At 45.3% G+C, this 12,797-nt stretch overlaps 1 protein-coding gene across 8 annotated transcripts in view; it reads right to left on the bottom strand.

Moving 5' to 3' along the window:
• LOC139375367 (kinase D-interacting substrate of 220 kDa B-like) overlaps positions 1–12,797 on the bottom strand; it is a 95,424-nt gene that overhangs the window by 69,599 nt on the left and 13,028 nt on the right. For all 8 annotated transcript variants that reach the window (XM_071117080.1, XM_071117081.1, XM_071117082.1 and 5 more), the window contains exons 2-10: positions 11,016–11,153; positions 9,751–9,849; positions 8,480–8,578; positions 7,193–7,291; positions 6,962–7,060; positions 6,721–6,819; positions 6,214–6,411; positions 1,058–1,156; positions 147–245 (exon numbers count right to left, since the gene is read on the bottom strand). In XM_071117080.1, coding sequence (XP_070973181.1) covers positions 147–245; positions 1,058–1,156; positions 6,214–6,411; positions 6,721–6,819; positions 6,962–7,060; positions 7,193–7,291; positions 8,480–8,578; positions 9,751–9,849; positions 11,016–11,132 — 1,008 coding nt within the window. In that variant the 5' untranslated portion in view covers positions 11,133–11,153. The remainder of the gene's footprint in view (positions 1–146; positions 246–1,057; positions 1,157–6,213; positions 6,412–6,720; positions 6,820–6,961; positions 7,061–7,192; positions 7,292–8,479; positions 8,579–9,750; positions 9,850–11,015; positions 11,154–12,797) is intronic.

Raw genomic sequence — 12,797 nt, 5'->3', positions numbered from 1 at the left:
ATCATCTCAGACCTAGAGAATATAAGCAAGCAAAGGTTTATTTGCAACTTTAATGACTTGTGAAAAAATCATTTTGAAACAAGGATAACTTCATCACGGTGAAGAATGTGTCATAGTGCAATGAAACAGCTGTGGCTGTTCCTTACCTTGGTGCAACTCTCAGTGTCCGGGTTGCACTGAAGGATGTCTCTCACCATGGTGCAGTTCCCTTTCTCTACCGCCCAGTAGAGAGCAGTCTTACTGTCCTGTTTAGCACAGTTGAGAACATGGTCGTATTCATTAAATCAAATCAAATGTTCTTTGTCACTTGCTTTGTAAACAACTGCTGTAGATTAACACTGAAATGCTTACTTACGGGTCCTTTTCTAACAATGAGTTAAAGATTAGAATCATGACAAGTGGAATAAATGCACAGCGAATAACAGGCACCAAACAGAACAAAACTGACAGAAACAGGGAGGGACTACCTGAATATGCCCAATAAAAAAATGCTCATTTTTGTTTTCCATTGTAAAACGTTTTGCTACAGTGTGCCCTAATGAATGGGACCAGTATTGGCATGATGATAGATCAAATAAATGTTAAAGGCCCAGTGCAGTCAAAAATGAGATTTTTCTGTGTTAGATACGTTTCCACACTGAGGTTGAAATAAAACTGTAAAATGGTTTTAAAAAATGATGCCCTTTTAGTGTAAGAGCTGTTTGAAAAGATACATAAAACTTTTAGCCTGTTTTGGTGGGATGGAGTTTTGGCCTGCCTTGTGACATCACCAGGTAAAATGAGTTAATAGACCAATAAGAGAGAGAGTTCCAAACCGCTCTGCCAATAACAGGTTGTTTTCAGTTAGACCACTCCCAGACAGTCCTATCTAAACTCTTCCTTGAGAAATTGCTCTTTGCTAAGAAGCTGTTTTTTTTTTTTCAATTAAAATGGTAAAAAAAAAAAAAAAATCACAGTAATGTACTTCGTTGTTACCCAGAAATTATTTGATATGGAGATAGAAACGGCCGCATTTGACTTAACAATGTGGATGTGTCACATTAGAGACTCCTCCTACCTGTCCCCTGACGTCAATGTCGGCATATTTGTTCAGAAGGGCTCTGACGATCTCCACATGTCCTCCTCGCACTGCTCCAATCAGCACCGTCTCCCCACTCTGTGACACACACAGGAAACACCACAGGCTTTCATTACAGAGAACACACACTGAATCATCACAGAACAGAGGAGATAGACTATACTGTAGAACAGCTGATGATACTGTTACCATATATCATGACATTTATCATTCAGGTTGATTTAATCATGTCTAGAATCTACACTGGGTATTGGCAGGGTTGTCAGGGCAACACTTCAGCTAATCTTTAGTGACTGGTGATGGTTGCCTACCCTGTCTGGTACGTTGACCCTCCTTTAAACTAACCATCTTTACCTACAGTATGTATCTCTTCCTATCTAGTCTGTAGCAGTGGGAACCAACCTTTTCTGAGTCAAGATCCCTTTCACAGTCAAAAAGCAAACTGAGATCTACTGCTCAGATGTTATTTTTTACATGAACCCCACACAAACAGTTCTGTAGGAATGAGGTTTCAGCAGTAGGCCTAATACATATCACAGCATATTGGCTATATGCCTGGCCTGACAATATTGTTAATCAGACCATATTATATTTCAAAACTCGAGCTTTGATAACAAAATAGATCCGTTGGTTTAGCACTTGTGAGGCACTGTGGAGCATGCATTGAAATAATTTGTCTTTTTATTTTACTGGACTGATGGTGTTTGCATCTGATGGTCAACGAGGTCAAATCACAACGTCCGTGATCTTCAGGTTGAAAAGTCAGAGCTCTAGAAAGATGCCCGAGTTTCCGACTTGAATTTCAAGTTGAAAACGATTTTTCGTTCAAAACGATTTTTCCCAACCGCCTTTCACGGTCCCTGCTCTCTTCTTCCTTTCCTCTGGTGAGACTGACCAGAGAGAGGTGAGACTGACCAGAGAGAGGGGACACCGTCTTCCACCTGCTCTCTCCTTCCTTTCCTCTGGTGAGACTGACCAGAGAGAGGGGACACCGTCTTCTACCTGCTCCCTCCTTCCTTTCCTCTGGTGAGACTGACCAGAGAGAGGTGAGACTGACCAGAGAGAGGGGACACCGTCTTCCACCTGCTCTCTCCTTCCTTTCCTCTGGTGAGACTGACCAGAGAGAGGGGACACCGTCTTCTACCTGCTCCCTCCTTCCTTTCCTCTGGTGAGACTGACCAGAGAGAGGTGAGACTGACCAGAGAGAGGGGACACCGTCTTCTACCTGCTCCCTCCTTCCTTTCCTCTGGTGAGACTGACCAGAGAGAGGTAAGACTGACCAGAGAGGGGACACCGTCTTCCACCTGCCTTCTCCTTCCTTTCCTCTGGTGAGACTGACCAGAGAGAGGGGACACCGTCTTCTACCTGCTCCCTCCTTCCTTTCCTCTGGTGAGACTGACCAGAGAGAGGTGAGACTGACCAGAGAGAGGGGACACCGTCTTCTACCTGCTCTCTCCTTCCTTTCCTCTGGTGAGACTGACCAGAGAGAGGGGACACAGTCTTCTACCTGCTCCCTCCTTCCTTTCCTCTGGTGAGACTGACCAGAGAGAGGGGACACCGTCTTCTACCTGCTCTATCCTTCCTTTCCTCTGGTGAGAGTGACCAGAGAGAGGTGAGACTGACCAGAGAGAGGGGACACAGTCTTCCACCTGCTCTCCCTTCCTTTCCTCTGGTGAGACTGACCAGAGAGAGGGGGCACCATCTTCCACCTGCTCCCTCCTTCCTTTCCTCCAGTGAGACTGACCAGAGAGAGGAGACACAGTCTTCCACCTGCTCCCTCCTTCCTTTCCTCCGGTGAGACTGACCAGAGAGAGGGGACACCGTCTTCCACCTGCTCCCTCCTTCCTTTCCTCTGGTGAGACTGACCAGAGAGAGGTGAGACTGACCAGAGCGAGGGGACACCGTCTTCTACCTGCTCCCTCCTTCCTTTCCTCTGGTGAGACTGACCAGAGAGAGGTGAGACTGACCAGAGCGAGGGGACACCGTCTTCTACCTGCTCCCTCCTTCCTTTCCTCTGGTGAGACAGACCAGAGAGGTGAGACTGACCAGAGAGAGGGGAAACCGTCTTCCACCTGCTCTCTCCTTCCTTTCCTCTGGTGAGACTGACCAGAGAGGTGAGACTGACCAGAGAGAGGGGACACCGTCTTCCACCTGCCTTCTCCTTCCTTTCCTCTGGTGAGACTGACCAGAGAGGTGAGACTGACCAGAGAGAGGGGACACCGTCTTCTACCTGCTCCCTCCTTCCTTTCCTCTGGTGAGACTGACCAGAGAGAGGGGACACAGTCTTCCACCTGCTCTCTCCTTCCTTTCCTCTGGTGAGACTGACCAGAGAGGTGAGACTGACCAGAGAGAGGGGACACCGTCTTCCACCTGCTCTCTCCTTCCTTTCCTCTGGTGAGACTGACCAGAGAGGTGAGACTGACCAGAGAGGTGAGACTGACCAGAGAGAGGGGACACCGTCTTCTACCTGCTCCCTCCTTCCTTTCCTCTGGTGAGACTGACCAGAGAGGTGAGACTGACCAGAGAGAGGGGACACCGTCTTCCACCTGATGGCAAAACTTGAGTCGCACCGCATCTGCCTCATGCACAAATTCATGTTGTTCCTATAACCAGAGAAAGTTAAATATATTCCTTAATATTAAAATCTACACAACGAGCTGCTAATAATAATAAAACGCAGGGTTGTCGATACCTGGCTACTGACTCACTGCAGCTGCAGCCCGAGCGGAAGTACGGAGAAGCAGCTTTTAGTAATCGTGTTGAATAAAAACAGTGACAGTGCTGAATGTAAACTTAAACATGAACTCATATAACCAGCAGCTCTTTGCTGTATTCATTGACAGCCTCTCTGTGGTCATGGTTTTAAAAGTTATTACATCTTATGTAGGCTAGTAGACTATTAAAAACGTGGCTGTGGCCAGGGTCACGGAAGCTATCCGATTGGGCAGCGCAGCAGGTGCACTTGATTTAGTCACAGATTTGCCAGTCTGCCGGGTAGGCGGAGTTTGTGTCATGGGAACACTTTGCTTACCCGGTGTGCAGAACTTTTGAATCAAGTGCACCTACTGGCAACAGCTCAACACGAAAAAAAGAGTGCAAGACTTTATCGTTCATTGGCTTTTCTACAGAAATATTTGGTGGTCGACTAGGAATGTCTTGAATATAAACCGGTTGGCAACCACTGGTCTATATCTGTCACGTGTGCTCCCTCTCCGGCCTCTAGGTCACCAGGCCGATCGTTATGGCTCACTCCTGTCACCATCGTTACGCGCACCTGCACATCATCAGACTCACCTGGACTCCATCACCTCCCTGATTACCTTCCCTATATATACAGTGCCTTGCGAAAGTATTCGGCCCACTTGAACTTTGCGACCTTTTGCCACATTTCAGGCTTCAAACGTAAAGATATAAAACTGTATTTTTTTGTGAAGAATCAACAACAAGTGGGACACAATCATGAAGTGGAACGACATTTATTGGATATGTCAAACTTTTTTAACAAATCAAAAACTGAAAAATTGGGCGTGCAAAATTATTCAGCCCCTTTACTTTCAGTGCAGCAAACTCTCTCCAGAAGTTCAGTGAGGATCTCTGAATGATCCAATGTTGACCTAAATGACTAATGATGATAAATACAATCCACCTGTGTGTAATCAAGTCTCCGTATAAACGCACCTGCACTGTGATAGTCTCAGAGGTCCGTTAAAAGCGCAGAGAGCATCATGAAGAACAAGGAACACACCAGGCAGGTCCGAGATACTGTTGTGAATCCGGATTTGGATACAAAAAGATTTCCCAAGCTTTAAACATCCCAAGGAGCACTGTGCAAGCGATAATATTGAAATGGAAGGAGTATCAGACCACTGCAAATCTACCAAGACCTGGCCGTCCCTCTAAACTTTCAGCTCATACAAGGAGAAGACTGATCAGAGATGCAGCCAAGAGGCCCATGATCACTCTGGATGAACTGCAGAGATCTACAGCTGAGGTGGGAGACTCTGTCCATAGGACAACAATCAGTCGTATATTGCACAAATCTGGCCTTTATGGAAGAGTGGCAAGAGAAAGCCATTTCTTAAAGATATCCATAAAAAGTGTCGTTTAAAGTTTGCCACAAGCCACCTGGGAGACACACCAAACGTGTGGAAGAAGGTGCTCTGGTCAGATGAAACCAAAATTGAACTTTATGGCAACAATGCAAAACGTTATGTGTGGCGTAAAAGCAACACAGCTGAACACACCATCCCCACTGTCAAACATGGTGGTGGCAGCATCATGGTTTGGGCCTGCTTTTCTTCAGCAGGGACAGGGAAGATGGTTAAAATTGATGGGAAGATGGATGGAGCCAAATACAGGACCATTCTGGAAGAAAATCTGATGGAGTCTGCAAAAGACCTGAGACTGGGACGGAGATTTGTCTTCCAACAAGACAATGATCCAAAACATAAAGCAAAATCTACAATGGAATGGTTCAAAAATAAACATATCCAGGTGTTAGAATGGCCAAGTCAAAGTCCAGACCTGAATCCAATCGAGAATCTGTGGAAAGAACTGAAAACTGCTGTTCACAAATGCTCTCCATCCAACCTCACTGAGCTCGAGCTGTTTTGCAAGGAGGAATGGGGAAAAATGTCAGTCTCTCGATGTGCAAAACTGATAGAGACATACCCCAAGCGACTTACAGCTGTAATCGCAGCAAAAGGTGGCGCTACAAAGTATTAACTTAAGGGGGCTGAATAATTTTGCACGCCCAATTTTTCAGTTTTTGATTTGTTAAAAAAGTTTGAAATATCCAATAAATGTCGTTCCACTTCATGATTGTGTCCCACTTGTTGTTGATTCTTCACAAAAAAATACAGTTTTATATCTTTATGTTTGAAGCCTGAAATGTGGCAAAAGGTCGCAAAGTTCAAGGGGGCCGAATACTTTCGCAAGGCACTGTATATAGTGACTTTGGTTCCTTCCCCAGGCGTCATTGTTTCTGTTCCAGTGTCATGTCTGTGTCTTGTTTGTGTTTCTTATTTTTGTATTATGTTGTGTTTATTTATTAAACCACTCACTCCCTGAACTTGCTTCCCGACTCTCAGCACACATCACTACAATAGTATACAGCCTGTGTTGTTGTCACCTACCCTGTCTGGTATGTTGACGTAGGTGCCAGCGTCCAGCAGGTCCTGGACTATCTCAGTGTAGCCCTCCTTGGCAGCGATCATCAGGGCTGTGTTGCCGTCCTTGTCTGTCATGTTGACATTGGGGTTCCTCTTCAGAAGCTCCTTCACCACCTCATTGAAACCACCCCGCACCGCCACGATTAGAGCTGTCATGGAATTCTGATAGGGGGAGAAGAACAGTCTGATTTAGCACAATGCTGATAGGGGGAGAAGAACAGTCTGATTTGAGTGATTTAGCACAATACTTCCAAGTGGTATGACTGGGAATATCATCTGGAAATAATTTATTATACAAGGCCTCATGTCACAGTGTAGTAAGACGTTTCAACCACAACCTCTAACAATACTGAACTTGTTTGGTGAAAATAGCAAACAAACAAACGCCTGTCTTGCATGAGCCTTTAGTGAGTCGTTGTGACAGTATAGGGATATCCTGGAGTTTTAATATGAATAGGGAGGTCCACTTACCGCTCCCTCCTGGTCCACATCAGCCCCATTGACCAGCAGGTGCATCACACTGTCAAAGTGGCCCTTCCTGGCTGCCCAGATCAACGGGGTAGTGCCATACTGAGAACAGGGATGGAGAGAGAGAGAGAGACAGCATTGATGATTATTGGCGTAAATAAGATCCTAACTTACTTCAGGTTGCTTTTTAAAAATAATTTTGTATAAGACAGAACCGGTGGTGAGTATGTGTCTGTGTGCTTACCTTGTCAGAGCAGTTGACTTTAGCGCCATGCTTAATGAGGAGATGGACGATCTCAGCATGGCCTCGTCCGGCTGCCCAGATGACAGGAAACACACTGTACTGGAAGGACAGACATTAGCATATTTAACTAACACTGTAACAGACTAATGATATACAGTACCTAATTATGACAATAAGTTATTTAATGTATGAATAAATACAAGGTAAAAGCTCTTTATATAGGAATAGTACCTGGCCAGTGATGTTGGGGCTAGCTCCTTTCTCCAGCAGCAGCTGGGCCACCTCCACACGACCCTTATAGGAAGCCCACATGAGGGCGCTCCATCCCCCCTGTACAATAAAACACAGAGACAGAGAGACAGAGAGAGAGAGAGAGAGAGCAGCAGTGGAGTGGTCATATAGCACGACGTGTACGTAGCCACACAGTGGATTTAATACTGTTATTAGTACAGACAGGATGGCACCAAACACTGCCATGACTGATGTCACCTTAGAATAGAACAAGTCCACTAAATAAAACATCTGAAATGAAAACAGCACATCTCAGAAGGTAAAATGCATCCTAAGTGAGAAAGCCTTGGCCATGACGACACTCATAATGAACAAACAGGCATTAGTCTTTTCTCCATTCGCAAAAACAAGGCATTTAGAATAGCCTTGAATATGAACTATACTATGACATTTGAATGAACACAGAACTGTGGAAAGATACTGTAGGATATGAAATGGGCTTCCTTCCACTGAGAGGTTGTTTTACAGTTAACCAGGTTAAGGTACTCCAGACATCCAGAGCTCACGAAATGCAATTATTACAAAATGGAGGAGATCGTAATGAAGCTAATGGAATCGTGTCCGAAGCTAACGGATGAATCACTACAAAGCAGGCCGTCATTGTAAATAAGAATTTGTTCTTAACTGACTTGCCTAGTTAAATAAAGGTTAAATACATTTTTAAAAAGCAACCTGGAATGGATTGTAGTGACACATAAAAAATAGAGGAAGAGTGTGAAGAAACTAGTTCTACCATTGTATGTCAGGTCTGGTAGTGTGACAGCAAAAAAATAACGAATATCCGTGCAAATGGACCAGTAAAGCAAGTATTGTAATTGTATTGTTTAGTATTCTGCAGTTTTAACCAATCAGCATTCAGGATTAGACCCACCCGTCATATAAATTGTATTGTATTCTAGCTCTCATACGGAATATCCTATGGACACTATTAATGACAGATACACTGCTGTGCCAGAGTTGTAAGCTACCTTCTTCACCCCAGAATGTTTTAGACATGAAAGCTTTTCAAAATACATTATTATCCAGAAAAAAAAGAAGGCCAGATCAAGCATAATCATCCTTTCATCTTTTTCTAAAGATGTTTTTCGTAGCTGTTTCAATCAAACTCGTTTTTCAAGAGAAATGTTACACCGGTTCAAAAGCTTTACTCTTTCCTTCAGAGTACCCACTCTGCCAATGTCTCTTCCCAATACCCAGTACCCAGTGCCATCCCCTCTACTCTCCTACCATGTCCCGGTGCTCCAGGCTGGCATTGTTGGCCAGCAGCTCCTTCACCACCTCCACATGGCCCTCCTTAGCCGCCGAGATCAGCGCCGTCCAGCAGTCCTGTTGACGGGCAGAACACACAGGGGTTACACTGGGTCGCCACGGAAACCCCAATCACGTCGTGGCTCCACAATGCTGTACCTACCAGCTGGTCGTACCAAGTGCTCATGGATGCAGGGTGGAGACAGTTAGTGTCAGACAGAAAAAAGAGAGAGAGAGAGAGAGGGAGACGGTGCCCAGGTCTGGTCAGTCTCACTCAGTCTAGTGTAGTGAGAGTCTGAGTGTGTGTGTGTGTGGTTTAGTAAGAGGTTGAGAGAGTGTGTGTGTGTGGGTGTGTTGATGGAGACAGCAGATCTACACCCTGTCATTTACTCTAACTGAGGCCTGAGGCATTCTACAGGTGTTCATTATGGGGCTCTGTATTAACCCAACCACAGTGTGGTGAGTTCTGCAGCCTGGACACTAAGACCTCTGTGCCATGTCTGAATAATGTGGCTAAAACAACACCAAACCTCAAAGCCATGGTCTAACTACCATTTGGTGTGTGTGTGTGCGCGTCTGTGTATGCGTGTCTGTGTGTATGCGTGTCTGTGTATGCGTGTCTGTGTGTATGCGCGTCTGTGTGTGTGCGCGTCTGTGTGTGTGCGCGTCTGTGTGTGTGCGCGTCTGTGTGTGTGCGCGTCTGTGTGTGTGCGCGTCTGTGTGTGTGCGCGTCTGTGTGTGTGCGCGTCTGTGTGTGCGCGCGTCTGTGTGTGCGCGTCTGTGTGTATGTCTGTCTGTGTGTATGTCTGTCTGTGTGTATGCCTGTCTGTGTGTATGCCTGTCTGTGTGTATGCCTGTCTGTGTGTATGCCTGTCTGTGTGTATGCCTGTCTGTGTGTATGCGCGTCTGTGTGTATGCGCGTCTGTGTGTATGCGCGTCTGTGTGTATGCGCGTCTGTGTGTATGCGCGTCTGTGTGTATGCGCGTCTGTGTGTATGCGCGTCTGTGTGTATGCGCGTCTGTGTGTATGCGCGTCTGTGTGTATGCGCGTCTGTGTGTATGCGCGTCTGTGTGTATGCGCGTCTGTGTGTATGCGCGTCTGTGTGTATGCGCGTCTGTGTGTATGCGCGTCTGTGTGTATGCGCGTCTGTGTGTATGCGCGTCTGTGTGTATGCGCGTCTGTGTGTATGCGCGTCTGTGTGTATGCGCGTCTGTGTGTATGCGCGTCTGTGTGTATGCGCGTCTGTTTACCACGTCATCCAGGTTGACATTGGCTCCCCTCCTGAGGAGCTCCTGGACCATCTCTAGGCTGCCCTGTTCTGATGCCATCATGAGGAGAGTCTGACCATTCTGAGGAGGCAGAGAGAGAGCAAGAGAAGAGAGAAGAGAGAGAGAGAGAGAGGAGAGAGAGAAGAGAGCGAGAGAAGAGAGAGAAAAGAGAAGAGAGAGAGAGAGAGAGAGAGAGAGAGAAGAGCAACAGAAGAGAGAGCGAAGAGAAAGAGAAACAGTTATCAATCACACCAAAGTAGCCTAACTACTAAGCCCAGATTTCATTGGAGCATCACTTTAATATGATGATATAATTAAGCAATAAAGGCCCGACGAGGTGTGGGATATGGCCAATATACCACAGCTAAGGGCTGTTGTTATGCATAACGTAACGCGGAGTGCCTGGATACAGCCCTTAGCTGTGGTATATTGGCCATATACCACAAACCCCGGGGTAGCTTATTGCTATTATAAACTGGTTAGCAATATAATTAGAGCAGTAAAAATAAACGTTTTGTCATACACGTGGTATACGGCTGTCAGCCAATCAGCATCAAGGCTGGAACCACCCAGTTTATAATGTGGTATGAAAGATTCAACAATGGGTTTACACAGAATACTAATGGCTGTTTTAGTTTCTTATTGACCTGGTAAAGTGTTAAATATGTGGAGGTTGGATTATTTGGTATTATTTGATATTTTTTCCACTAATCACATCAGATCTTCTCATATCAATTCATTTTCAGAAAAGAATACCAGAATTGGGCTGCCTGTCTAAAAAACAATCAGCATCCAGGATTTAAAATACCTGTTTTAAAAACTTAAATAAAATGTCTCAGGCTTCATCCGTACTACAACGGTGGATATTGCTCTAGCATGCTTGTAGCTGTGTGTGCATGTCACATATGGCTTGTGGCTGAACTCTTCATTGAGACAATGTTAAAGGGGAAGTTCACCCATTTTTACATATGGCCTTATTTTCATTCTTTCTGTGCTAGTAGTTGATCCCCGAAACTGTTTTTTTTAAATATTTTGTTTCATCAATCTCACATTTTGCTGAGTCATCGCTTACCATTGACTACAATGCATTATGTAAATGTGTCTAAAGCATGTTATGAAACACTCCAAACCAACTCCTATTACATCACAATCTCACTCTAGATAATATCTCTGCACTAAATAAGGCCACATGTAAAAACTGGTGAACTTCCCCTTTAAATATATACTTAGCAGTGCCTTCCACTCACCTCGCTCCTGCTGTCCACCTCCTTGAACTTGTCCAGGTGGGCTTTGATGGCCGGCACGTTGTCCTCCTCCACGTAGCTGAACAGGCTCTGGATGGCCAGAGAGGTGCTGGTGTCCATGGCTACGCCTCACCGCCACGACTGAGACACACAAAGAGAGGGGTTATTATGACACATAAGCCTGGCTGGCACAGTAGCTGGCTGGACATATTTGAAGCTCATGTTCATAAGAACATCATAACAAAACCCATTCATAAGCCAGAAGGTAGTGCGTATGGCCCAGTACATCACTGGGTCCAAGCTTCCTGCCATCCAGGACCTCTATACCAGACAGTGTCAGAGGAAGGTCCTAAAAATTGTCAAAGACTCCAGCCACCCTAGTCATAGACTGTTCTCTCTGCTACCGCACGGCTTGAGGTACCGGAGCGCCAAGTCAACGTCCAAAAGGCTTCGTAACAGCTTCTACCCCCAAGCCATAAGACTCCTGAAAATCTAATCAAGGACTACCCAGACCCCTCTTTTACGCTGCTGCTACTCTCTGTTTATAATCTATTACCAGTCACTTTAACTCTACCTACATGTACATACTACCTCAATTACCTCAACTAACCGGTGCCTCCGCACATTGACACTGTACCGTTACCCCCTGTATATAGCTTCACTTGTTATTTTACTGCTGCTATTTAATTATTTGTTACTTTTATTTTCAATGTTTTACTTGTCCATTTCACTTGTCTAAAAGGATGAAACAGCGTCTGTGCCACCAGCAAGTACAGATAGTGGTATAAATGCTCTCATCTTATCTATGAACATAGACAGGGCTCTAACTCCTCTAGCTCCACAATGAAATAGGGTGCAGGCCAGGCAGCAGGCTGTTAGCCAGCCTGCTAGCTTAGTGGAGTCTGCCACTAGCACAGTCAGTGTAGTCAGCTCAGCTATCCCCATTGAGACCGTGTCTGTGCCTCGACCTAGGTTGGGCAAAACTAAACATGGCGGTGATCGCCTTAGCAATCTCACTGGAATAAAGACCTCCTCCTTTCCTGAAATGATTGAAAGAGATTGTGATACCGCACATCTCACAATAGGGCTACTTAATGTTAGATCCCTCACTTCCAAGGCAGTTATAGTGAATGAACTAATCACTGATCATAATCTTGATGCGATTGGCCTGACTGAAACACGGCTTAAGCCTGATGAATTTACAGTGTTAAATGAGGCCTCACCCCCTGGTTACACTAGTGACCATATCCCCCGCGCATCCCGAAAAGGCGGAGGTGTTGCTAACATTTATGATAGCAAATTTCAATTTACCCCCCCAAAATTGTTTTGTCTTTTGATCTTCTAGTCATGAAATCTATGCAGCCTACTCAATCACTTTTTAGAGCTACTGTTTACAGGCCTCACTGAGTTCCCTGAATTCCTATCGGATCTTGTAGTAATGGCAGATAATATTCACATTTTTGGTGACTTTAATATTCACATGGAAAAGTCCACAGACCCACTCCAAAAGGCTTTCGGAGCCATCATCGACCCAGTGGGTTTTGTCCAACATGACTCCGGACCTACTGCCACAGTCATACACTGGACCTAGTTTTGTCCCGTGGAATAAATGTTGTGGATCTTAATGTTTTTCCTCATAATCCGGATCACCATTTTATTACATTTGCAATCGCAACAAATAATCTGCTCAGACCCCAACCAAGGATCATCAAAAGTTGTGCTATAAATTCTCGGACAACCCAAAGATTCCTAGATGCCCTTCCAGACTCCCTCCGCCTACCCAAG

This window comes from Oncorhynchus clarkii, chromosome 19 (assembly GCF_045791955.1).
Source record: "Oncorhynchus clarkii lewisi isolate Uvic-CL-2024 chromosome 19, UVic_Ocla_1.0, whole genome shotgun sequence".
In the NCBI taxonomy this organism is placed as follows: domain Eukaryota; kingdom Metazoa; phylum Chordata; class Actinopteri; order Salmoniformes; family Salmonidae; genus Oncorhynchus; species Oncorhynchus clarkii.
Note: the sequence above shows the minus strand (reverse complement) of the source record. Positions and strands in the feature narration are given on the sequence as shown.